General features: G+C 45.2%; 1 protein-coding gene across 1 annotated transcript in view; it reads right to left on the reverse strand.

Annotated features, from left to right (window-relative positions):
• Positions 1–26,962, reverse strand: part of ADGRB1 (adhesion G protein-coupled receptor B1) — a 202,752-nt gene that overhangs the window by 58,514 nt on the left and 117,276 nt on the right. Inside the window, 1 exon segment of the mRNA XM_079302799.1 lies at positions 4,104–4,207. Coding sequence (XP_079158925.1) covers positions 4,104–4,207 — 104 coding nt within the window.

The following is a 26,962-nucleotide window of genomic DNA, read 5'->3' on the forward strand; positions in this document are numbered from 1 at the left end:
ACCATTCTAATTCAACCCTGCATTCCTGGGCAATTCTTCCTCTCTGGTAACCTGACCTGGATTCCAAACATTTCCTTGTTAAGTTTCTGCTCAGTCAGAATGCTAAGAAGGCCTCCTGCCATGCTTGCTTTTTTTCCTTCCACTTCCTCTTCTCCAGCACAGGATGCTCCACAGAAAGAAATCACCATTCCTCTCCTGACCCTCTGGCCAAAATAAGTCAGGAATTTGTATCAGACAGGGGAAAAACCATAGAACTTGATGGGTTTTGCCCAAAAACACATCTGCAGCAAAGACAGAACTACTCCAGGGTGCTGCCTAGCTATCCTTCTTCTGACACAGGGATTCTGTCTATTTATCAAAATATGCTGTAGTCAGCCACAAAACTGGGGAAAACTAACTGCTAATTTAGGCAACTTTTCCTCCAGCCTGTGTCCTACAATCATAGAATATCCTGAGTTGGAAGGGACCCACAAGGATCAGCAAGTCCAACTCCTGGCCCTGTACAGGACACCCCAACAAATCCCATCCTGTGCCTGAGAGTGTTATCCAAACACTCCTGGAGCTGTGGCATGTTTGGTGCTGTGACCATTCCCATGGGAGCCTGTTTCAGTGCTAAACCACTCTCTGAACTAAGAAATGTCTCCTGATAACCAACCTGACACAGCTCCAGCCATTCCTCAGGTGCTGTCACTGGTCACCAGAGAGGATCTCCACAGGCTGCAGGAAGCCCTGCACCAGCTGAGAGGGATGGAAAAGGTGGGAAAAGCCTGCAGTCTGTTCCTCTGCCCCCATTAGACTCCTCTCCTCTCCACAAACACTGAGTCACTGCTGCTTTCTCACCGTGAGTACACACATCCCTCTTCACACAGCCACTTACTCATCCCTGCCACCTCCCACCAGGGCCAGGAGTGCCTCAGCATCCCCAGCTCCTGGGTTTAAAGGCAGTGTTAACAGCCTGGAGAGCTCATTGACAGGCACTCCATCAGTGCTGGGGAGGGAGGAGAGCTGGGGCTGTGATCAGCACTCACCCAGGCACAGAGCCCTGCCCTGCCCCACAAGCTGATGGGCTGGTGGATGAGCTGCTCAATAGCAGGATCAATCCAGTGCTATGGAAAGGTCACTGACTCCAGAGGCTGCTGAGCACAATGAGTTCAGGGGTGGAAAACACATCAGGGCACTCCTGAAATGCCACTGTGTCAAGGAGCTGCTGGAAAAGAGGTGACATTTCACCTGTTCTGACCCGAGTGGTTGGGTTTGTCCCCCCAGTTTTTCATTTCCACACCAGTTTTCAATTTTTTTTTCCTTGCAATTCCCCCTCTTTTTCCACAGGGGAGGTGGAACACGTGGCCCACACACACAGATTGTGCCTCCAGCTGTGACCCAGGACAGTCAGTGCCGAGATGGAACAAGGTCACCCCACTTCTGTGGCCCACTGTGTCACTGACCCCTCTTGTCGAGCCTGCTAATAAGACCAGAGATGCACCATCTGCAGCAGGGATTTTTGCAGCCATCTGTCTGCTGGGAACTGGAGTGAGGCCACCAACAGGCCACCAACAGCAGCCAAACAGAAACAACCTCCAGTTTCCAACGGGGCCGTGCCAAGTTGGCCGTGCCTGAAGTGATCACTCTCCTCAAAAAGCTCGTGCCATTCATGCCAGTGGCTGAGTAGGTGCCGCCAAGGAGCAGCTTTTATTTGGGGGTTTTCAATGGGGAGTGGAGGGTAAATTCATTTCCTCCCTGACACGAAGCTGGGATCACCTCCCTGTTGCTCTGCCCTCTTTTCTTCACCTCTCCCTCTTTCTCACCCTGCCTTCCTTTCTGCTTCCCATATATACAAACAAACCCTAGCTGGGCAAAATTCTGGGAAAGCTTCCAGATTGTCAGCCTCAGCGAGCTTATTCATCAGGAGTGTTTCATACTCAAGCTGGGTCTATGGATGCATGCTCCAGATGCCTTTGTCCAGAGTTCTGAATGGGAAATTTTCCGGCCAAAGCTCCCCAAAAACAGCTGAGCTCTGCTGAGTGCTCTCCACACAAGACCAGGCAGCCAGGACAGGAGGAGTTTCTCTCCAGCACAGTGGAAAAGAACTGCTTTGATGCTGCTCCTGCATTTTTAGAGACAATAATACTGCTGATTCCATTTCTAAGCACTCCTCCAGCTGCTGTCTATCAGAATACACAACATTTGGGGCAAAACAAAGTGGGAGCCAGGAGATAATGTTGAATACAAAGTTCCCGAGGCCATTAATAGGAAAGCACATTCACGTCCAGCAGTTATGCCTAAAATAAAAAGGACACACAGAGCGCTCAGGGCTCAGCCACAGGGATGCTGTGAAGTTTGGAAAACATGAAAACATGATCTACAGAGAAGAAATGCAACAAACTCAGCGCGCCAAAGAGAAATTCTAGAGATCACCCCATCATGCTTTACAGATATTTACACAGAGGGACTCAGGATAGAGAGCCCTTTAACCAAGATATAGCTGGTCTCAGGATCACTTGGAAATGCATGTGCATCCTTGGCTAGCTCAGAAATACCCATTCAAGCCTCCCATAAACGTGTCCTCCCATTCCTGCTGATGGTTTTGGGCATAGGCATAAGGCAAAGAGTGGAATGAGAAATTAAACAGAACATATTTGAAACAGGTCAGGCAATTTACTGTCCTCAATAACAGTAAATATTGGAGGGGTAGGGGGGAGCACAGTCCTGGAAAAGAACACATGATGTTATTCCAAATGGCTCCGGCATGCTCCAAACTGATTCAGCCTCATGTCTGAGCTTGGCTTTCAGATCCTGACCCTGTTTCTGACAGGAAAGAGAGGGTGAGGCTCGAACTCTTGCTCTTTAATCTTCTATCCTAACTTTCCACTTGATCCTGACACCAGTGACCCCAGCAAGTCACCTACCGGCGCTGCTCAGTGCCGCCCAGCCTGAGGAAAAGCAGGAGAGGACAAGGACTTGAGCACATCCAATGATACCCCAGGCACGGAAAAACCTGAGTTCTAGATAAATGTTATCATGATCAGTCTTCAGCTGCCAAAATTAACCAGCCACTATGCACTGTCACAGTATCAATTAAAAAAAAAAAAAAAAAAAAGATGCATTTTTTTGCTCAGTTTTTACTCTCTTGTTTCTTTCCTCTATCAAAGCACGGAAAAAGTTATGTCAATTCAATCTCTAAATGGAATTTACCCTTTCTTGCCTACTGAGAAGAAGAACTGCACAAATTAAGAGGCTCACATTGATCCCTTCTCCCAAAAGGATCACCAATAATACCCAGCTGTATTCCCTGAAGCCACTCCACTTGGATTTCACAGACATTCACCTGGTTCTGATTTGTCTTTGCTTGGCTTCGAGCCATGAAGGTCTCAGTGTGTTTGCCATGGATTCAGGAGAGACATGGATCTCAAAGGATAAAGGCAATACAGGGAGAAAATCCCTTGCACACCTCGTGTCCTCCAGCTTAGAGTCACCAGAATGTATTAAACAGGGGCATGGGCCAATTGTTCATCAAAGCTTGGCTTCAAAACCCCTTCAGCCTCCACAAATGGCACAATTTTAAGTTCCACCTGTGTACAGGAACTGTCAGCAATGGGAGGTACTGAGGGATCCCAAGGCAAAACATAGCTAAAAGGATGGGGAGTTATTTAGGTGATTTAAGGTTTAACATCCTTAAGCTCCTGAAAAGTTCTGCCAGTTCTTCAGGCCAGATGTTTTCATGGCAGGCCACGGAGGTCTGGATGCCCCCAAAGAATTCCCTTGCAGCAGCATCTGCCTGCCAAGAGGCTGTGTGTGTCCACCTCGCCTCTGACAAGGTTTCCTGGGGTACACAAAGGCATGGAAACCAGCACGAGGCTTTTGGAAATAGAACAATGTCCCTACATGAGGGCATGGCACTAATTTCACTCTGCTAATTTCTCTGGCACTGAAAGGAGAGAATAATGCCAGCTAAGCCACCAGGATGACTTTCTGCAGGGCCCACTCATTCCCCAACAGTTCCTCCTCAAGCACCAGACACCCAAAACCACAGAGCAAACATTCCAGGGTCCCTGTAGGTCAGAAGACAGTTACTTTCCCCAAAAAGAAGAGAATGAAAGCCATACCTCCAAACAGAGACATAAATGATAATCAACAGCAAAAGTGTCAGCGAGGATACTCCACAGCCTACAATTAACGTGACAGAAGGGACCAGCACCTTTTCCATGTTCTGAAAGAGAGAAAGTGAGACATCAAAAAATTAATTCAGCCAGTACTCCCACCAAAATTTCATGGCAAGAACTTTCCTGTTGGTTGGTGTGTCCATTCAGCTGACCTTCACATCATACTGTGCATATGAATAAATAGGGAAGGAGACCAGGATCTGTTTCTGCTTGACCCAGTCTTTTTTTTTTTTTTTTTCCCCAACAATTCTGATATCCATGGAAGGCAGGCATGTGAAAGGTGTGGGTTATGAGAGGAGGATCAGGCCCTTCATATTCAGTGTGAAACTGTGAAGATAATTAATGAAGCAATAACAGAGCAATTACAAACGAGCTCTTCTGGGACAGCGGCGATGAAGGGTGGAGGATGAAAAGAAGGTGAAAATTTTCCACCAACCACAAACATTCATCTGGAAAAGAATGAAATGAAGCAAGGGAAGAAAAAACAAGATGTGTACCCTCCCCAGGGACCCACCATCCATCAATTCACTGCTCTTACACCACTACACACAGCAGATTTTCATAGAAGGGGATCACACATGCTGCAAAACCTGGTGTGGAATGGTTCTTTTTTCCTGAATACAAAAGAACATCAGCTCTTGCAACATCAAGAGCAAATATGCTATAACCTTTCTGATGGAGTTATCTGCATCCTGTGGCTGTAACTACCCAACATCTGCCAGGCTGGTATCACTGAACTTGCCCTGTCCTCAGCAAAGAGCTCAATCCCACTTGGATTTCTCCGCTGCAGGGTGTTTTTTTCCTTCTCCTGGCACGTTTATTTCCACACCAGTGATGTCTGCTGGCAGGAGAACAGCCAGCCAAGAACCCTCTGTTTAGGGTGATTGCAGAGGACAGGGAGCACAGTCAAGGTAGTCATTAGGTTGGCACAGCATCAGCACCTCACACTTCACTCACGGAGATGAGATGGTTTCTGACACAGCAGGGGCTTAGCACAGGAGATTATTTAAAAAAAAAAAATAAAAAAAGTAAATTATGCATGAATTTGGGAATGAAACAGGCAATCCTCTCAGGACTTGATGACAGGCATGAGGCTGCTGAGCCTGAACCTGCAGCCAGAGGGATGCCATGGAGCTGAGGCTACAGCAGCTCTGAGCCTTCTGCAGAGCCAAACACCCAGGCAGGGCTCAGTGCTGGGTTTGAGTGCAGCCTGGCCAGCTCAGCACATGGCCAGAGCAGACCTGTGCCACTCACCCAGGGGCTACAGTCACCACAGGGTTACTCCACAAAAACAACCCCAATACCCAGAGGTCAGAGCTGAATTATCCCTGAATTTTTGAAAAATAAGGGAATATCCTCCTTATTTGCTTATTCTGAACAAGGGCACCTCTCACAACTGGGGGGGAATTAATGAGGAATAAAACTTTGTGCCATTGTAAGGAATCCCACAGCAGCTGTTGGGAAAGATGGAACAAGAACTTGCAAAATTCAGTGACATTGTAGAAGCCTAGAAAATAAAGGGATTAATGTGAATGTCACAAACACAGATTGTCATGGAACCAACCAAGGATTGATGGGAATTACACACTGTGAGCAAGAACAAGATGTGGCTGGAGAAGGGGCCATGTTGGAACCCCAAAACCTAATTTTGAACTTTTTGTGCTTCCTGACACTGACCCTCAAGGAAGCACTGCTTTTAACCTAGGACCTTAAAAAGGGCTTCAAAATTTGAGTAGGGAGGTTAGAATCACTAGTATATAGTTAGAATTGTGTAATTTCACATGGCAAAAGGTTTTAAATTTGAGGTTTTAAAATACAGTAATAAGTAAGAAACAGAAGTTCTTAAGTGTTGTCTCTTTCTTCCTTCTTGTTCCATCTTCATAATTTCAAATAGTAATTTTTGATTAAATAAAAAGTACTGCAGTGCAGATCACAAGTGTTCAGTTACTAAGTAAAGTATGAATAATATAAATGTTAGCTCTTAATTAAATGGTCAAACTTTAAAAAAACTTGTAACTAGCTAAATTCACTTCCATTTTCTCACCTTTGGCTTAACAGCTAAAAATAGTAAAAAACTCTCTATGCTTTAAATAAAATTTAATAAACAACCAAGTCCAAATACAGCTCTCAAACATTCAATCCTAACTTGAAGTAAAAACAAAAAAAAGCCCCAAAACTAACACTTTCAGGGCCATGCACAGGTAGGGCAACACTCTTCTGGGGAAAAAAAAAAATAAAAAAAATCCTTGTCCTGGTGCCTGGGGATCAGCACAACTCAGCACAGCAATAAGGTTGAGAATTGAGCATGGACAATGGGATGGATCAAGACCACCCAAAATCCCAGAAGGCTCCAACCTGTTTCCAGAAAGGTCTAGAAGAACAGGCTGTGCATGATTTGCATGGAAAGAGAGAGACTTATCTCCAAAGCAGAGAAAATTTCTCTGTAAAAAGGGACTCCCTGAGCTCATGGGCACCCCATCAGCTGGAGCCAGCACTGGTGATTTCTCTTTCTCCTTTTCCTTGTTTCCCCTTTGTTTCTCTCTCCCCCTCTTTAATCCATCTCCTTTTCCCTTCCACTCTACCCTTTTATCCAAAATCCACTGCTGTGTGCTTGCACCAGATCAAGGACTGTGGATTCTTTTCCTAAACTCTTAAGGAGTCTTGGGTCACTGTGATATTCAACATCAACTCCTATGTCTGTGCTCCCACCCTGAGAATTTACTCCTGCCAAATATCCATGCAAAGTCAGAAGCATTTTTTTGGGGGGGAACCAGGTAAACAATAAATTTCAACGAAAACATCAACACTTTGATTTTGTCTTCCATCAAACAAAACTGAATTTGGACACCATCTGGGCAGGGTGAGAGTTGATATCACATATTTTGCTCCTTATAAATTGAAATGTGGAAAGGACTCTGGGTTAGTCAGGCAGGGTGTGGCAGAGATGGATGCAATGAGTAAGAAGCCAAACCTCTGTTCCTCCCTCCTGCAGAATCCTGGTGGAGAACAGCCCTGTCCCACCACAGAGGTGCATGGTTGTGATAAAACAGTGGATCACAAGATGCTCAGCCATGGGTGGCTCCTTGCTCACTCTTTCCAAGCTCTCCCCTTCTCCTGCTCCCCCCTTATGGCAATTTGAGTTCACATCACACAAGTGGTGGCCTGGGATGAGCATCGATTGTGACATTTGATTTAAGTAGGTCTCATTTCACTGACTTTTCATGGGTAACTGCATAAAAGTGGGGGAGGAGCTCCACTAAAGCAAAGGAATCTTGACATGTAACTCATTCCTGAACCATCACCAAGGGAACAGTTTGGTTTTTGAGGGATGAGCAGGCTGCATCCCTAAATCCCAGCACTGCCACCCCAGCTGCCCTCACTTCCACATCCTCCCTGAGATCCCTCCACCCCAAAAGACCTCAAGTTCTCTCACTGCCTTCCCCATCCACTGTCCCCCATCATCCATAACCCTGTCCTAGATCCTGAAGCTGATAAAGGATCTTCTGCATGTGCTGGATCATTCCTAGCTCAGATGTTTGCTCCTAGACAAGGCATTACACAAATGATGACTGGCCAAGCTTAAGCCAGGCTTTAGGAGAGTAACTGATGTCCCTCTGCAGCCTATCCCACAGGAAAGACTCTGATCTGCACCTCCTTCTTCATCCTACAAATTTTCACAAACCCCATGCCTAGAAGAAAGATTTCTGCTGAAAAGATGCCATGAAACTCATCCCTGGTCCAGCCCTGATGGGATTTTTGTTGGTATCAGGAAGGGGGATAACCACAAAAACCACTGGCTGCAGGAACAAGAGGAGCTTTCTCCTTTGGGAACAATCAAATAATTAAGGTTGGAAAAGACCTTTAAGATCATCAAGTCCAACCATCAACCCAACACCACCACCATGGTGACTACTAAACCATGTCCCCAGGTGCCACATCCACATTTTTTGATCACTTCCAGGGAGAGTGACTCTGCTATTTCCTTGTTTCAGTTCTTTACAACCTTTTCCATGAAGAAACTTTTCCTAATATCCAATCTAAACCTCCCCTGGTGCAACATGATAACATTTACTGTTATCCTAAGTAAGTCCTAAAGACTTAGACTCCAATATCTTAGAATTCTGCTTTCTTCCTTCATTATTAAGGTTTCTTTGCCCTCTCCACCTTCTTTGTCTATCCACCAGATCTTCCCTTCAGCAAACAAATCATAATTTGTTTTATTTTTTCAGACGAATTAAACCCCCTGACAGAAGGTGGTCAGATGCTGCAGGATCTGAACCTTACAAGGGAAATTTTCCTTAAAGAAGGAAAAATGGGAAAAATCAAGGTTGGCTTAAAAAATAAAGATGCTACCAACAGAAAAATGTCAAGGTAAGAAAAGGAAGGGATTTTCCCAGTACCACAGCTGAGGAATAAACTGGTTGTTTGCAGAAGAGAGGCCAGGAATAGGATCCCCACCTGCCTGGATTAAAGGTGGTCCCAGAGAGGAGCTGCTGACAGGGGCCACCCAAAAACCCCCTGAAACACAGACAAAGCTGTGCCTGTGTGGAGCTGGAAAGAAAACTTTTGCCTGGGCCAGCTGGGAAGAGAGCAGGTCATTGTGAGTGGATTCTGTCACCAGGCATGACAGGAGGAGGGAGGCAATCAATGACATCAGGCAGGATGGAAATAACGAGAGCTGTGCCTGGGGCTCTGCTCTCCTGCCACCTCCTCTCCCTGCCTGCCAGCCAGCAGCACACTCCTCCTTCCTTTACCATTTCACCTTGCTGCCTTCATTCTCCTTCTCTTCCTTTCTCCTGAGTTTTTGCCCTCCTTTGTCTTCTCTGTCTGCTTTCCTTCGGCTATTTCCCGTGGCATATTCTGCCTTTTCTTCTTGCTCTTAATGCATTTTTCTGGCTCTCCCCCTTTCAAATTCTCCCTTTCCTCCTCTGGTTTTCTGCAGAACGCTGTGAAAAGCCACTCAATTTGAGCTGTGCTTTTTCCATTACCCTGCTCTGGCTCCAGGGTCAAACAGGCTCCAATTAGAACAAAGTATTTCTTAATGCTGTGCAGTTTGCCCCAGACCTTACAACCAAGCTGTTCTTTCTGCTTTTTCCATCCCTGACACCAAGAAAGGCTTGAACAAAGTCTTAAAAGGCACAAACATCACACCAATAAAATCACCGAAAAATTAAGCCATTTATTCTGCTCTGAAATCAAACACAGGCACATGAGTTTGGAGTTTGGGGGGAGGCTGGGTTTTGTTTGGTTTTAGAAACATATTTGCTATTCAGAATAGTTGCCTTGAGCCTGACTTCCTGCACATTCTGAAATTAAAGATTCATGAAGTCAGAGAATTGCAGGAGCTCCAGTTTGCAAGGGGCATCTCCAGCTTTACAACCCAATTGCTGCTTGGAGCAAGACCAGCACTAAGATCAGGTGAGGCTGGTGATGGTTTTGTCTGGATTTGGGAATTCTCCCAGATGGGGAGCTCCCATCCCACAGGTGTCCATTCCACACCTCTCCATTGGTGACAGGTTTTTTTCCCTGAGGTTTAGACTGGCTATCAGGAGAAATTTTTTTTTTTCACTGAAGAGCATTGGAACAGGCTGCTCAGGGAAGTGGCGGAATCTGCATCCCAGGAAATGTTAAGGGAATGTCTGGATATTGCACCCAGGGATGTAGTTTAGCCATGAACTTGGCAGTACCAGGTTAATGGTTGGACTCAACAGTCTGAGATTTTTCCCCCAGCCTAAATTATTCCATGCACCTCCCAAGCTACAGTGTGCATCTTTCCCCCTTGTTAAACCACCAGGCACAAGTGAGTGGAATTTGGTTTTATAATTTCTGTAACTGTCCCACAGGCTGTGACCAGAGTGCCCTTTACATCTTTGCAAGTCTCTCCTCCTCCCCTCACAGGTCACAAGCTCAAAGCAGCCAGGCTCCTTCCACTCTCCTGACACAGAACTGGACCAGCTGGGTGGGATTAACTCCAAGAATTGCACAGGAATGGTTCTGCTGTGCCACTGGTCCAAAGGCTTTTTATGACTCCTGTGAAGTTTTTTTTTGGTTTTTTTTTTTTTTAAGCCACACTGTATTGATTTCACTGCTGGTTGGACAACTCTTGTCAAAGCAGAGAAAGAGTTGTTCAAATGGCTGGAAAATAATGCTTTTAGCAGGGCTTACAGAAGCAAACAGCTCCAGAAGAAAAGGGTGTGTGTCAGTGCTGGAGAAAACAACTCAGGAGGGTTGAGTGACCAAGAGGTGAATGTGCTCTTGTCAGCTGCCAAAAAAACACTGATTTTTTAAATTCCCAACTCTGTCAGATTCAGGATTTCTCATCCAGGCTCAGGCCCTGTGTATATCACATTTATACTTGGTTGGGATGGGAAATTTCCATGTACCCTGGGTCTGCTCAAAAGCTCAGTTTTCTCTCCCTGGACCAGCAATTTCTTGCAGTGATTGTAAGAGTGGGAAAGAGGGAGAGCAGGACAGAAGCTCCTTTTGATGGATGTCAGGGATTTAGTGAAGGCAGGATTGGGCCAGGGGTGGAAGGAGATTTTTTGGTGGGTCAGCCTTGCCAGAGGTCTACAGGGTTTACTCAACTCAAGGAAGATGAGCAGTGAAAAAGAACCAAAACATTTTTTTTTTCCATGGAATCATAGAAGAGTTTGGGTTTGAAGGGACCTTTGAAATCATCCAATTCCAACCCCCTGCCATGGGCAGGGACACCTTCCACTATCCCAGATTGTTCCAAGCCCCATCCAACTGCCAGGGATGGGGCAGCCTGGCAGAGCCTCACCACCCCCACAGGAAAAAGTTTCTTCCTAATATTTAATATAATTCCACCTTCTTTCAGTTTAAGTCAGTCCCCCTCATCCTCTCACCCTGTGGCAGCAATGGCAGTGCCCAACAATCCAAAATACAATCCCATACTGGCTACTAAAATAAACTCTATCCTGAATTTAAACCTGTAAAAAAGTCTTTCTCCACCTTTCTTACAACACTTCACATAGTGAAAAATCAAAATAAGGTCTCCCCAGAGCCTTCCCCTCCCCATCATTTAACCTCTGAGAAAGCCTTTGAGGTCCCTGCATGAAGATCACTTAGGGGCATCATTAATAAATCATTTTTTCACACCTTCTTCCTGGAAGATGTGACACTTTCCCAGCTCAGCTTGTGCCACTGCCAGCCAGGTCCAGAGAATTTCCACCTTGCTTTGCTTCCCTCACATCAAAACCACAGACTTGCCATGTCAAAGCTAATAGTCACCCATTATCAGGAACACATTTGTGGAGCTCAGGGCTCCTTTTATGTTATTTGACTGGTCTAACAGGCAATTCTGTGTAATTACAGCACACAAAAATCACCCAGAGAGATGTCTTAACACACTACTATTTATTAGCAATCACTAACTCTTCAGTGGGTATTGAGTCCACCAGCAAGATAAAAGGTGACAATTTGCTTTTAGGAAACAGCTTTGATGAAGTTTTCAGAGCAGAGGAGTGGTCACTCAGCCTCTCCTTAATGGGAACTGTCAGGATAATTTCCTGCAGGCTGTCAGGGAATTACAGGAGTTAACACTGGGCATTATGTACCTGCCAGTCAGCAATGCCACACTGGAACTCCCAGGCTGCTCTCCCAGCACCTCAATGTCCAGTCCTGATGTCAAGGATGGACAGATCAGGCTCATTTAATGCTGAGGAACCCCTCTCCTCCTGACCAGCCAGCTGTTCCCAAACATTTTCCCCATCATTCTTTAAAACACTCTAGGCTTTATTCCCTTAATTTGTTCCTCTCTGACTGCACCTCGCTCAGCCAAGTGACTGAAATCCCTGAAAATACTGAAATTTTATGGAGCTCTGATGAAGAGCCTGGAGTCACTGCATCCCTCTGCCAGCTGTGGGTTGGGAACCAATTTGAGGAGCCAGGGGACCCCAGGGAGGAGAGCAGGATCCATTCCCAGCTCACACACAGCTCCATCACTTAAGCCAATCTTTTCAAAGGCCTCTCAGCTGATCTGATTTAGGTGGCAAACACTGGCTTTATCTTCTCAGGGGTCTATTTTGATCCCCTGGACATGGAAGGGAATAATACTGCCCCTCCATCTCTCTTCCAAAGCTTAACTCAGCTTAGATTCCTGCTGTGTGCAAATGCCTCAGGGGGTTCCTAGGGCTGTGTCACAACGATCAAGCAGCAGCACCTTATTCTCTGCTGTGCAAAACCTTCAGGAAGGATGGAGGAGAGACAGGAGAGAGCTTTTGGCTTAACTCTTTGTGAGCTGGTCAGATGGCAAGTCTGCTTTTTAAACCTTTGCTTTTCATGCATATGGAAAAATTGCTCTGTTTCAGCCTTTCCCTTTAAAGCATAGAGAAGAGAAAATAAAACCATTTTCTACAAAGCTGGCAATAATGAAAATGGCCAATTCCTCCAGGGGCAGGAGCTCTTTGCTTCTGAGAAAACAGGGGCAGAAGTGAACTTTAATCACATTGTGCAGCAGCACTGACACAGGCACTGCAGGAAACAGCAAACCTCAATCTCCCCCTGTCAGCCCTGGAAAATCAAATGCTCTAGGATCCACTCCACTGCCCTGAGATGAAGTGCTACAATGCAGGTATTCATACAAATATTCAAAGCAAAGGGGACTTGTCCATACTGTTGCTCAGTGCAACATTAATTCTCTAAAACTCCTTGAAATGAGGTTGTGCTGAGGTGAGGGTCGGGCTGCTTCTCCCAGGCAAATAATGATAAGGGAAAATAGTCTCAAAATGCACCAGGAGAGGTTCAATTTGGATATTAGGAAAAAAATTTCTCTGTTGAAAGGGTGGTTAAGCGTTGGAACAGGCTCCCCAGGGAAGTGATGGAGTCACCATCCCTGGAAATGTTAAAATAAGGAGTAGATGTGGCACTCTGAGATGAGTTTGGGGGGTGTGGTGGGATTCAGCTGAAGGTTGGACTTGATGATCTTGGAGGTCTTTTCTACCCTGAATGATTTTATGATTCATGGACCATGCCATATCCTGAACATGCTGGATGCCACAAGCTAAGACACAATCCAGGGAGCATTATAAAAAATAATTATTAGGGGTAATTACAGGAGCTGCTCCTGTTCTAGAGCTGCCTCTGCCATGGAACTTACAATTATTATCATTATCATAATAATCATTGTTACTACTACCACTATTACCTGTGGTAAAAAGTCTTAGCTGAAAACCATAAAACAACATTGCTAGAAGAGTTAAAAAGATTGTTGCTTACCTTATCATTCTATCCACTCATTCGTTTGTTGGTTCTTTGATCAAGTTGTTATGTTCTTTTCCCCAGTTAAATGTAGTCCCTATGTAATTCAAACCCTGGTTTATTGTATTTCCCCTATCCCAGTTACTTCCTCCTTCCGCCCTTTCCCTTACCTCATTTCCGGCCTTACCATTTCCGCCCTTTCCCTTACCTCATTTCCGGCCTGCTGCTGCCTGCCTATCAAGTTAGCCACACCCTATATGTAAATCTCCAGAAGTTTCCCAGTACCACCATTACCGGAAGTTGTTGTTGAAGAAAAGATTCACAAAAATAGTCAACCAACACCGAACCCAAGTTCACAGATCATCTCAACTAACAAGCCAAGTCACCTGCAATATGTCCTTTGTAACTGTTTAATCACCACAACCTTAAGGGCAGTTAAGAAGAATGACACCCCCAGACCAATGAGCCACTATGGAGATCTCGGACGTGTCCGTGAGGCTGAGACTCCCATCCCTACGTTCGTCGGGATCGGCAGGACCTCCTCCCGGCGTTGCCTGGCAGCAGCAGCAGCAGGCGTAGGGCCTACTCCCTGTGACCCCCCATTAATAAAGAGCTGTTTAATAAAGGCCTTGGCCCTGCTACATTCACTACAACTTGGGGGCTCGTCCGGGATCGGCCACGCCCAGAAGAGGACGTCGGAGGGGGAGGCACCACCCCGAAGAGGCCCTCTGGGACAGCTGGCCACCCCGGACCTGGAGCTGCGCGGAACCAGGACAACGCCTGGAGCACCGGTAAGTAGACCGGTGGCGGGCACGGGAGGCGAGCGAGTGTGGTGTGGATGAGACGGGGGCTGGCAGCTCAGACCCCCGAAGCGAGTGTGGACCCCTGAGTACCGCGGTTCCGGACTCCCGCGAGGGGGCCGGCCGGGAAAAGGGGGAAGCGAGTGAGGCCTACTAAGGCCTACAGCGTGAAAGAGGCGCCTCCTTGGGGCCTAGGCCCAAGCTTGGGGAAGAAGGAGAACCTTCGCTAGGACCCAGCTTTCTGTCGGTTGGGGAAGGAGGGGAACCTTCGCTAGGACCCAGCTTTCTCTTGCTTGGGGAAGAAGGAGAACCTTCGCTAGGACCCAGCTTTCTCTTGCTTGGGGAAGAAGGAGAACCTTCGCTAGGACCCAGGTTTCTGTCGGTTAGGAAAGAGGAGAGAACCTCACTAGGACCCACCACTGTGTTTATTTTCAAAGAAGGGGGGGTGCAGGAAGGGGCAGCCGGCGCCACGCTGGGACCGAGCCCCCCAGGGACGAGGGTTTAGGAAGGGGTATCCGGGCCCCGCTGGGACCTTACCTGACTCCCACCGGTGGAACTGAGAAGAGTAGAGGGAGGGGGCGACCGGGGCCCCGTTAGAGACCGGCTCTATCTCAGTTTAACTGTGGGCCAGGAAGGAGCATAGGGAGGGGGATATAGGTAAACCCCAGTAGTGACCAGCTCTTTCCTTTGCCCTGTTTTAGTTGCCCGTCATTAAATTTGCTTTGAAGTAGGGGCACCGTATATTTTTTTTTTTTTTTTTAAAGAAAGAAATTATACGTTAAGTTAGAAAGGGCCAAATTTTTTGTTGAGTGTGTCTTTAGTTGCCTGTCAGTTGTTTCCTTTCGAGTAGAGGCACAGTAAGTTTCTGTTAGGCCCGTTTGAAAAATCACTATGGGGTCTTGTATGAGTCAAAAGAGTAGAGCGAAAGAGAACAAAAATGTAAAGAACATCCCTCCTGATAGCCCTTTGGCGATAATGTTAAATAAGTGGGATACTTGTGAAGCTACTAAAAAGTTAGATAAAATAAAAATGATCCATTATTGTGTTGAAGTATGGCCAAAGTTAGATTTACCAGGAGCATGGCCATGGTTCGGTACCCAAGATCCATGGATGTGTACAATGCTGAATCAATATTTAAAGACTTGGGGAGGATCAAATGTGGAACAACTTGAATACGCAGCTTGTTGGAGAGGGAGTAGAGCAAAAGAAGAACCAATAAAGATATGTAAAGTAGTAGAGAAAAAGGGACAAAGGAACGAGGAAGAGAAAAATAAAAGTAAATGGGACCCCCTTGATTATCTTCCCCCTCTTCCCCCGCCTGTCAATAACCCCGATTACCCACTTCCTCCTCCTCCGACCGTCACTCCCCTTCAACCTCCTCTTCCTCCTCTTCCGTCCATTACTTCCTTCGAACCCCCTGCTGTTTCTCTACCCACCAATGCTTCCAATAACCTTCCTTCTGCTCCATCTGTCAATTCTCCTCCTACCTCCTCTCCACCCACCAACACCCCCACTTACTTTCCTTCTTCTGTTCCACTTGTCAATTCTCCTCCTCCTCCTCCTCAAGCATCTAGCATAACTCCCCTGTCACCACCTTCCCTTAGTACCCCTATTCCAAATCAGCTTTTTTTTACCTATGTGCCCACTTCCCAACCTGCCTTCACCCCTAGTATCTCCACAAACCCCAATTCCTCCTGCCTTGGTTCAGGCCCCTCCACCAATAGGTGTCCCTTCACCTCCTTCCAATTGGGAACTGAGTCTATCTCCATCCAACAGTAGCTCTTCCTCCAGTAATCAACAGAACCCTGTACCGGCACAAGCAGAGGGACCATATTATAATACGAGGTCAAGGGCAGCAAAAGCAGAAAGGATGTTTCCACTCAGGGAAGTCCCTATGGGAGGAATAGAGGGCAGACTTGGGTTTGTAGACGCACCGTTGACGGCCTCAGAAGTGAGAGGATTTAAAAAAGAAATTGGGAATTTAGTGGAAGATCCCGTAGGCATTGCAGAACAGGTAGATCAGTTCTTAGGACCTAGCATTTATACTTGGAGAGAAATGAATTCAGTTATAAATATACTATTCAACCCAGAGGAAGTTAGGATGATTAGAGAAGCCGGCCTACGCATATGGGAGAGGGAAAACCGGCAAGGACCACCGGGTGACTATAAACTACCTCTCACAGACCCGGGATGGAACCCAAACCAAGAAGAGGGGAGGCGGAATATGATTGACTATCGAGCTTTAATAGTTAGGGGAATAAGAGAGTCTGTTCCTCGCCAAAGTAACACCAAATTGGCCTTTGGAGCAGTACAAGAAAAAGATGAAACCCCATCCGCGTGGTTAAATCGGTTAAGGAAGAACTTTCAGCTGTACTCTAGTATAGATCCTGATAGTCCGGATGGCCAAGCAGTATTAAGAGTACATTTTGTCACCAAATCTTGGCCTGACATCCGAAGGAAATTAGAAAAGATGGAAGACTGGCAGGAAAAAGGGATAAATGAACTACTTAAAGAGGCTCTAAGGGTGTATCTGAGAAGGGAAGAGGAGAAAGCGAAATCGAACGCCCGAGTGATGGTAGCGATAGCTAGAGAATGTATAAATGCAACTGGAAATAAGCTAGAGAAGCCATGTGGATCTAGAGAAGGAGAACCTAAGATTGCGCCAGGCGCAGGAGGTTCTAATGCCAACCCTTGGCAGAAGGTCGGAAAATTTCAGGGCAGATGTTATTACTGTGGTGAAGTGGGTCATCTCAAAAGGTACTGTAAAAAGATTGCCATCGATGAAGCAATTGAAAAAGAACAGGAAAATTTAGAAAAGATTCTGAGAGGGGAAGATTAGGGGTGTCAGGGGCTCTTCCCTTTAGGGGACCCAATGAAACATCTAGATGAGCCCTTGATAAACCTCAATGTTGGTCCCCAGAATTTAAGTTTTGAGTTCTTAGTTGACACGGGAGCTGATCGGTCCAGTTTGAAAGATCTTCCAGTAGGAGTCCATATTAGTAATCGAACGTGCGAAGTAATAGGAGCTGAAGGGGCACACTTCAAAGCACCAATAATTGAAGGAGTAGAGTTAAAAGGAAACTTTAAACAGTGTGTGGCAGAGATGATTTATTTACCACATTTAGAAAAGAATTTGTTAGGGAGAGATTTACAAGTTAAGTTAGGAATAGCAGTTATTCCAGAAAATGGGAGGATGGTTGTGCGTATTATGAAATTGACCGAAAAAGATATAAGTGAAATCAATCCCCAAGTATGGGCAGAAGAAGGGAAAACTGGCTTTTTAGACATCACGCCAATAAAAGTGCAAATGCAAGAAGGAACTACCCCAGTCAAGGTAAAACAGTACCCAATATCAGAAAAGGGTAGAGAAGGACTAGCCCCAATTATAGACCACCTTCTGGCGGAAGGTGTGTTAGAACCATGCATGTCCCCCCATAACACCCCAATTTTAGCAGTCAAAAAGGCAGAGGGAAAATATAGATTAGTCCAGGATTTGAGAGAAATTAATAAAAAAATCATCGCTAGACATCCTGTGGTGTCTAACCTTTACACTCTGTTGAGTAAAATTCCCAGGGAACATGCATGGTTCACCACCATAGATTTGAAAGATGCCTTTTGGGCGTGTCCGCTAGCAGAAGAATGCCGTGACTGGTTTGCATTCGAGTGGGAGTACCCAGGAGGGAAGAGAAAACAACAATTAAGGTGGACCCGTCTACCTCAAGGATTTACTGAGTCCCCCAATCTTTTCGGACAGGCTCTAGAAGAACTATTAGACCAGTTCACCCCTGAAAATGAGACACGAATCCTCCAATATGTAGATGATTTGTTAATATCTGGAAAAGAACAACAGCTAGTTAGAACAACTAGTATAAAACTCCTTAACTTTCTGGGAGAAAAGGGTCTAAAAGTATCCCGGAACAAATTGCAGTTCGTTGAACCAGAAGTGACATACCTTGGTCATATAATTGGAAATGGATACAAAAAGTTAAGCCCCGAAAGAATTTCGGGCATACTAGCCATTTCGACCCCAAAAACTAAACATGACATTCGAAAACTTTTAGGCTTGTTTGGATACTGTAAATTATGGTTAGACAAATATACTCAAAGTGTAAAATTTCTTTATGAAAAATTAGTAAACCCTGAACCCATAAATTGGACTGCACAAGACGAAAAACAATTAGAAGAATTAAAAGAGAAATTATCTTCGGCCCCAGTCCTAAGTTTACCAGATCTCACAAAGGAGTTTGAACTATTCACGAACACTGAAAGGGGAGTAGCTTACGGTGTACTAACTCAGGAATGGGGGGGTTGTCGAAAGCCAATAGCTTACCTCTCTAAATTATTAGATCCAGTAGCAAAAGGATGGCCACTATGTCTCCAAGCAATTGCGGCTGCAGTAATTTTGATAGAGGACGCACAAAAACTGACATTTCAGGGAAAACTTAAAGTATATACTCCACATGATATTAAGACTATCCTCAGCCAAGGGGCCCAGCAATGGCTAACAGAAGCCAGAATACTAAAATATGAAATTATATTAATGAATGCAAGTAATTTAGAATTGGCCACCTCTAAAAGTATTAATCCGGCTCAATTTCTCTCAGGGGAACCCTTGCCAGAGCTAGAGCACAATTGCCTGGAGCTTATAAATTTCCAAACCAAAGTAAGGGAAGATCTACAAAGTACACCGTTGCCATATGGAGAAGTATTGTTTACCGATGGTTCATCTAGAGTAGTAGATGGAAAAAGGGTATCTGGGTATGCAGTAGTAAAAAGAGCAGAAGGAAAAGAGCTAGAAGTGATAGAAAAGGGGAAGCTACCATCCAATTGGTCTGCACAATGTTGTGAGATCTATGCGTTAAAAAGAGGTCTAGACTCATTAGAAGGAAAACCAGGAACCATTTACACTGATTCAAAATATGCATTTGGAATAGTCCACACATTTGGAAAAATCTGGGCAGAACGCGGGTATTTAAACTCAAAGGGGAAAGATTTGGTACATAAAACCTTAATAAAATCCGTATTAGAATCCTTGCTCAAACCAACAGAAATTGCAGTTGTGCACATAAGAGGGCACCAAAAGGGAAATACCTTAGAAGAAAGAGGAAATCGGTATGCTGACAAAATAGCCAAAGAAGTCTCATTAAGTTCCGAAGGGCCTATAGAAGTCTTTAAATTAAATGAGATACCAGAGAAATCAGAAATTACAAAGCCCATTTTTAGTGAAGAAGAGTTAAAGATAATAAAAAAGTTAGAAATACATCAAGGAAATCAAGGAGAGTGGGTAATGAAAGATGGGCGCAAATTTTTAAACAAAAGTCTAGCCAGAAAGGTATTGGCAGAAATCCATGAACTGACCCACTGGGGTGTTCAAGGATTATGTGACCACTTCCTCAGAGAAAATTTTTGTATTGGGATATATAATCTGGCTAAATCAATAACTAAAGGGTGTTTAATCTGCCAAAAAGCTAATCAAAAAGTTATGCGAAAAATTGAATATGGGGGAAGGGAATTAGCATTAAGACCATTTCAAAGTGTTCAAATTGACTTCACCGAAATGCCCCCAGTTCAAAAATATAAACATTTATTAGTTATTGTGGACCATCTTACCCATTGGGTGGAGGCCTTCCCCACTATTAAAGAAACCTCAGAAGTGGTCATAAAAATAATCCTTGAACAAATTATTCCTAGATATGGATTAATTAATCACATCGATTCTGATAGAGGCCCACATTTTACGTCACATATATTACATCGAGTCATTGAAGCACTGGGAATGAAATGGAGGTTGCATACTCCATGGCATCCCCAAAGTTCCGGCCGAGTAGAAAGAATGAACAAAACCTTGAAAAATGTATTAACAAAATTAATTGAAGAGACCCAAATGAATTGGCTCAAATGCCTACCTCTTGCCCTATTACGCATTAGGACCAGACCGCGTGCAGACATAGGAGTTTCACCCTATGAAATGATGTTTGGGCTTCCCTTTTTAATTACCCCTTTTAGCTCTGCAAACTATCTAGAAGGAGAAGCTGCCACCCAAGAGTATTTAAGAATCATTGGAAGAACAATAGAGCAACTAAAGAAAAAAGGATACCTGCCCCAAACCTCTCCCTTAGATTCAAATGCTCATCAGATCAACCCTGGGGACTGGGTTCTTGTTAAATCCTTAAGTCACACATCTCTATCTCCTAGGTATGAAGGCCCCTTCCTAGTCCTCCTAACTACACACACTGCTGTAAGAACAAAAGAAAAAGGTTGGACTCACATATCACAAATTAAAGGACCAATTCCACCTCCCCCTGGTGAATCGGACTCCACAGTATTTCAGCCAAAGGCACCTGAATGGACCATTACAAAAGGAGCTACAGACCTCCAACTTAAGTTTAAGCGAAAAGAAAAAGACAGCTGAAAAGACTTAGACAGTTCCAATTTGAAAGCAAAGTGTTACTGTACGCAGTTTATGTTAACTCTAGTTGTTGTTATAACGTTGTTGTTGCACACCTGCAGTAGTCTTTCAAGTTCCCAGTAGTTCACTAAAGTTCTTGTTGTTACAAAATTGCTGTATCATACATCCTTCTCCGATTGTAAGTATCATTCAATCCTCTGTCGAAATCCTCAAATTAGAAGTTTGCCAAACCATAAAGACCAATTCCCCTACAGAACACTTTCTAAAAACATCTAAATTAGTATAAAAAGGGGATGAGAGAACTCTGGGAAAGTAAAATCTTACCTAAGGGGACCCCCACCTCCAAGAGGCAAGCCCGGGTGAGACTGAAAGCAGTTCATACCGGACTCTTGAGAGGAGTGTTGCTGGCCTTGCTAACAAATAACCTGATAAGCAGCGAAGAGGTTAAATGCAGCAAGTGTTACCATCGGATATATGATGGGGAGACCCAAGAGTCCCTAATAAGAATTCACACCAACGTGAATCCCAGCTGTTTCAATCATTCCCAGATCTCCACTTGTCAAGAAAGTGGAAAAACGTATTGGATTGCTAAGAATACTGCCACTTTTCGGCAGCGGTTGCTCGGAGAATGTCCTATAGGGGAAGCCTGGTTTTGCTTTGAACATGAGAATAATCAAGGAGAATTAATAGATTTGATCAAAGAAAAACAATTAGTAATAAATACCAAAAAGGAAAACGAATTGGAAATACCTTTAGGGAAAAATTTATTCATAGATTTAGTTGAAAGAATTAGTAAAGAATTAAATATAACCAATTGCTGGGTATGCGGTAATACACAAATGTCTGAGATTTGGCCATGGGAAGGGATCAGTTTAAGCCCATTGGAAATTCTAAAATGGAAGCAAACTAACCAAACATCTCAATTACCTAAGCAAAAACGAAAGAAAGAACAATGGAATTTAAAATATAAACCTATTGGAGAAGAATGTATTAAAAGAGTTGGAAACCCATATAGAACATTTGTAGGAACTATGCCCTGCAAAAGGTACCTAACTATAAAAAAGTCAATTATAAGGTGGATACCTAAGGAGCCAAACAAATATTGGACAATACACCAAAAGGAAAAAGGATGTGTTTATCACGAAGGATATGATTTACATGAATGTGCTGGAAAGAAAATAAATCCCTTTTGGGGATTAGAGGAATTATCCAAGTATTGGTCATGTCCCACCGAAACCAACCAAACCTTTTGGACAGCACCCAAGTATCTATTCTGGATATGCGGAGACACTGCATATACCAATCTTCCAGGAGATTGGGCCGGGAGCTGTACAATTGGGATTATAAAACCTTCATTCTTCCTACTTCCCAAAAATTCGGGGTCTAAATTAGGAATTCCCTTGTACGATGATTTGAAAAGGGCTAACCGAAAGAAAAGGAGTATGATTAATTTAAGAAGTACTCAAAAATGGAAGGGACAAGTGTGGACACCTGAACGCATCATGGAAGTATATGGGCCAGCTACGTGGGCACAGGATGGGTCGTGGGGATACCGTACTCCCATTTATATGCTGAACCGAATCATCAGACTCCAAGCAGTATTAGAAATAATATATAATCGAACAGCCCTCGCATTAGACCACATTACCGAACAGTTAACTCAGACCCGAGCAGTGGTCTATCAAATTCGGCTTGCAGTAGATTATTTATTGGCCGATGAAGGAGGTATTTGTGGAAAATTTAATACATCCGAATGCTGCCTGGAAATTGATGATAAAAGCGAAGTAATACGAAACATATCTAAAGAAATCCGAAAAATAGCATATGTAGGAAACCAACAATGGACCCCTCTAATGGACACTAGCTGGTGGGATGACTTCTGGTCCCTAAAAAATAAATGGTGGAAAAAAGTAGTCTTTTTAGTTGCAAGTGCAGTCATAAGCTTTTTATTTTTACCATGCCTATTCCCATGCCTAATTAGGCTTATAAATACCACTATACAAACCAGTATAAGGAATATGACTGATCAAATGAGAGCTAAAATTTTGATGATCGGAACCCAAAACCCAGAACATGATTCAGCTAAAGAAATTTTAAACCAATTTCTAGAACTACAAAAATTATACCCCCAAGAAACCGAAAATTGTGATTTGATGCGGGTCAAAGACCCGATCAAAGAGAAAGAGGGGGGATTGTGGTAAAAAGTCTTAGCTGAAAACCATAAAACAACATTGCTAGAAGAGTTAAAAAGATTGTTGCTTACCTTATCATTCTATCCACTCATTCGTTTGTTGGTTCTTTGATCAAGTTGTTATGTTCTTTTCCCCAGTTAAATGTAGTCCCTATGTAATTCAAACCCTGGTTTATTGTATTTCCCCTATCCCAGTTACTTCCTCCTTCCGCCCTTTCCCTTACCTCATTTCCGGCCTTACCATTTCCGCCCTTTCCCTTACCTCATTTCCGGCCTGCTGCTGCCTGCCTATCAAGTTAGCCACACCCTATATGTAAATCTCCAGAAGTTTCCCAGTACCACCATTACCGGAAGTTGTTGTTGAAGAAAAGATTCACAAAAATAGTCAACCAACACCGAACCCAAGTTCACAGATCATCTCAACTAACAAGCCAAGTCACCTGCAATATGTCCTTTGTAACTGTTTAATCACCACAACCTTAAGGGCAGTTAAGAAGAATGACACCCCCAGACCAATGAGCCACTATTGAGATCTCGGACGTGTCCGTGAGGCTGAGACTCCCATCCCTACGTTCGTCGGGATCGGCAGGACCTCCTCCCGGCGTTGCCTGGCAGCAGCAGCAGCAGGCGTAGGGCCTACTCCCTGTGACCCCCCATTAATAAAGAGCTGTTTAATAAAGGCCTTGGCCCTGCTACATTCATTACATTACCATTACTGGCATTACTTTACCACAGGGACATATGCTCTGTAACTACTTTAAAAATGAGTTTTCTTTCCTGCACCTTCCTGCTTGAAATTGTCCTTTCCTTGTGCTACACAGAGAACAACCAGTTCTAATTCCAGAACTGACTAGGAAGCTTGAAGCCCTCATCCCTTGCAACTTCCCAGCTGAGCACCTTGTAGGAAATGTGCTAAGATTTACACACAGCTAAAATAAAATAAGTCCATAGCAGACTGGGAATGGAAAATGAGAGTAGAATCCAGACTGTGTTTATCCTGATTTAAGCAGTATTTTGGTTCCATGCCAGGCGACAGCATTTCACCAAATTACTCCAAACCAGCCCTCTGTTTGTTTTACACTGTGGAGTGCTGGAGAGTGGTGCCAGACCAGCAGCTCCCCCCACAGCATGGGGGAATGTTCTTTCCCCATTCCTGTGCATCCAGTCCTTTGGAGAGACCCTGCTGAGGAGTGGGGCAACACCTGAGGTGTCAGTGCCTGCAGGATGGCTCCTGCTACCCCAACAATCCCACCCAGTGCTGAGAGCATTGTCCAAATGCTCCTTGAGCTCCCTCAGTCTCAGGGCTGTGACCATTCCCTGGGGAGCTTGTTCCACTGTCCAAGAACCCCCTGGCTGAAGAATCTTTTCCTGATACCCAGCCTAAGCCTCCCCTGACACAGCTCCAGCCATTCCCTCAGGTCCTACCATTGTCACAGAGAGAAGAAATTGGTGCTGCCCCTCTGCTTCCCCTCATGAGGAAGCTGCAGATCCCAATGAGGTCTCCCCTGCTCTCCAGGCTGGACAAACCTTAATTATTATTTGCAGATGCTCCCATCTCTCACTATTCAATCCCTGCCCTGACAATGGCTCCTGACCCAAACTAAAGCTGAACCAACAATCTTGGAGTAAAACATCCCCAGTTTATTGCCAGTCCTCAGAGGCTTTCAGGGGCATCTTGGCAAAAGAAAAAAGAGGAAGGAATTTCAGCCATTTGGGTTATTCTGCTGTTGTGAGGATAATTCCAGCTTTATTCCCATTGCAATCTGACCCTGGGGTCCAGGGTGTTTCCATCCCCAGCTGGTCACTGGGGAATCACTGGTGCAAATTCCCTCTTTGTGGAGCAGAGGTCTCCAAGCAGCCCTCGAGAAATCAGCTTCAACCCCCAACTCATTCACAGCTGAGTGACTGGAAAGTGAAACTGTAACAGCCCCTGGATTTACAGCTGTACTGAGCTGATATAAACAAAATCAAAAGTGGCCCCAGCAGTTGGATATTCCCCACCTGGGGAGATGCTGGCACGATTGCCATGTTTAAAAAGAGGAAAAAGAACCATCTGTCATGGAAAATGAAAGCATTGTCTCACTTGTGGGAAAAGAGTGGAATCATTTTGCTTTCACGGATTTATTGAATATATTCTGTATATTCTTGTGGTGAGCAGGGCAGGTAGGCAGTGAGCAATGGAGCTGCAGGCTGAGTTCTGGCTGGCTCTCATCACACCCAGCACAGTATCAGTTTCTTGATTAGACACTCCTCCCTTTTAGAGGCACATTTCGAGCTCAAATACTCCCAATTACAATCTGACATTACTTTTCCATACATATTGCCCATTTTTGCTTAAAGATTACCAAAATCTTGCCAGCAGGTTTATCCACCCAGCTATTACTTGATAGCAAAAGTATGAAGGGCACAAACCTTTCATAAACTGCTTCAATTTGGGCTTAAATGAACATAATAATAACGACTTACCCATTTCCTACTGCACAGCAATTTAAGAGCAACCTCAGCCTTTGTGCAGGGCATAAAGGGCTCAGAGGTGAAGCAGATTGTCAAATTTAACTAAAGAATTGCTTTTCCAGCCCAAAGAACAATGGAGATGGGTGCAGAATAATAGAAGAAAGACAAGCAACACTCAACAGTTCACCTGAACGAAGCGTGCTCAGTCCCTGAAGTGTTTTGAAAAGGAAGATAATCTCATTTAGCACTAATTCTGACTCCCACCCCAGGAGCCCATGAAGCCCAGCCTCCAGCACCCACTCGTTACCATTTTCAAACAAGCTGCTTTGTGATGCTCCCACGCCATCCTCCTGCCTTGGGAGAAGCCCTGGAAAGGCTCCCAAGAGCTTCAAGCCCTGCCTGGTGCAATGCCCACAGCCCAGTCCTGGCAGATGTGCCACAACTTTCCGTGGCTCTCACCATGACTAACAGCACCGCCCCCAGGGCCGCCCCCATCCCGGCATCCTGGGCTCCCAGATGGAGAGCAAAGCTGAGTTTCCCACCCTGCTGGGTCAGGGGGGCTCTGAGCAGGCTGGAGTGGTGCCCTCACAGCAGAACAAACTGCAGGTTGTGAATGTGAGATGACAGCGGATGGACAGCCACAGGTGGCAGTGGGAAGTTGTGGACAGACTCGGTGATTTTTGGATTCCCCACCTGCCTCCAGCCCATTCCTTCACCTCCCACCAATGTGCTGCCCCTCTGCCACGTTCTTCTCTTTATACACAGCAATACACCGAGGGGATCTACAGCACAGAATTCCAGGTAAGGGAGCGGAAAGACCTGACAAGCTCAGCTCATGCACAACCATCAAAACCACCCCCAGCCTCTTCAGGAAAATCTTTGCTGATGGGAGTCTGAGCTCCTGACTATCCCTGCAGTCAGAAGGTTTTCCCTTGTGCCTGAATTAAATCTCTCACTCTGCAATTTGAGCCCAATCCCCAGCAGACACAGAAAGCAGATTATTCCCTTTCCACAGCCACCTTCAACCCGTTTGAAGATTATCATCCTCCTTCCCCCTTTTTTTTTCTTTGAGGAAAGAGCCAAAATGTCTCAGGGAGCTCAGCCATCGGTGTGGAGGCACCACACCAAACATCTCTGACACATCATCCTCTCCCACACGCCCTCCCACACTCGGGGCTGTGCCACTCATCCTGCTTGGACCAGAGCAGAGGAATCCCACGCAGGTAACACACACTTGGTTCACATTTCTGGCCCTCAAATCTGCTCACAGGTGAGGCTGAGCGCTGCTTTCCGAGCTTTTAGGAGAGGGGAAAGTGGGAATTGGGAAGACCCTGGTGTGCTGGCTTAGATCCACACCTCCTTTAGCAGAGCAGTAAACTGTGGCAGGGTAATAGGGCAGCTGTCACACTTGCTAAGCTGCCTTCATGGCAACAAGCCATTAAGCACTGCAGCTAGAGAATAAGCACCAAACCCCTGAGGAATGCCCGGACACGCCGATCCCAGGCATTCCCTGAGAGGCTTTAATGTGAGCTGAGGACAGGGAGCCAGCCCGGCGCTCTCTGCTCCTGGGTCACTTGGGCATCAACGCAGCTCCACCCAAGGGTGAATTCGCCTCGGCATTACTCACGCTCCAGCACTGAATCCCACAACGCCTTTAAGCTCCCAGCCACTTGATCCTGCTCCTCTCCCACGTCCCCTTCAGATGGAGAGACACAGGAGGGTGATGCAG

This window comes from Erithacus rubecula, assembly GCF_903797595.1.
Source record: "Erithacus rubecula genome assembly, chromosome: 3".
NCBI lineage: Eukaryota > Metazoa > Chordata > Aves > Passeriformes > Muscicapidae > Erithacus > Erithacus rubecula.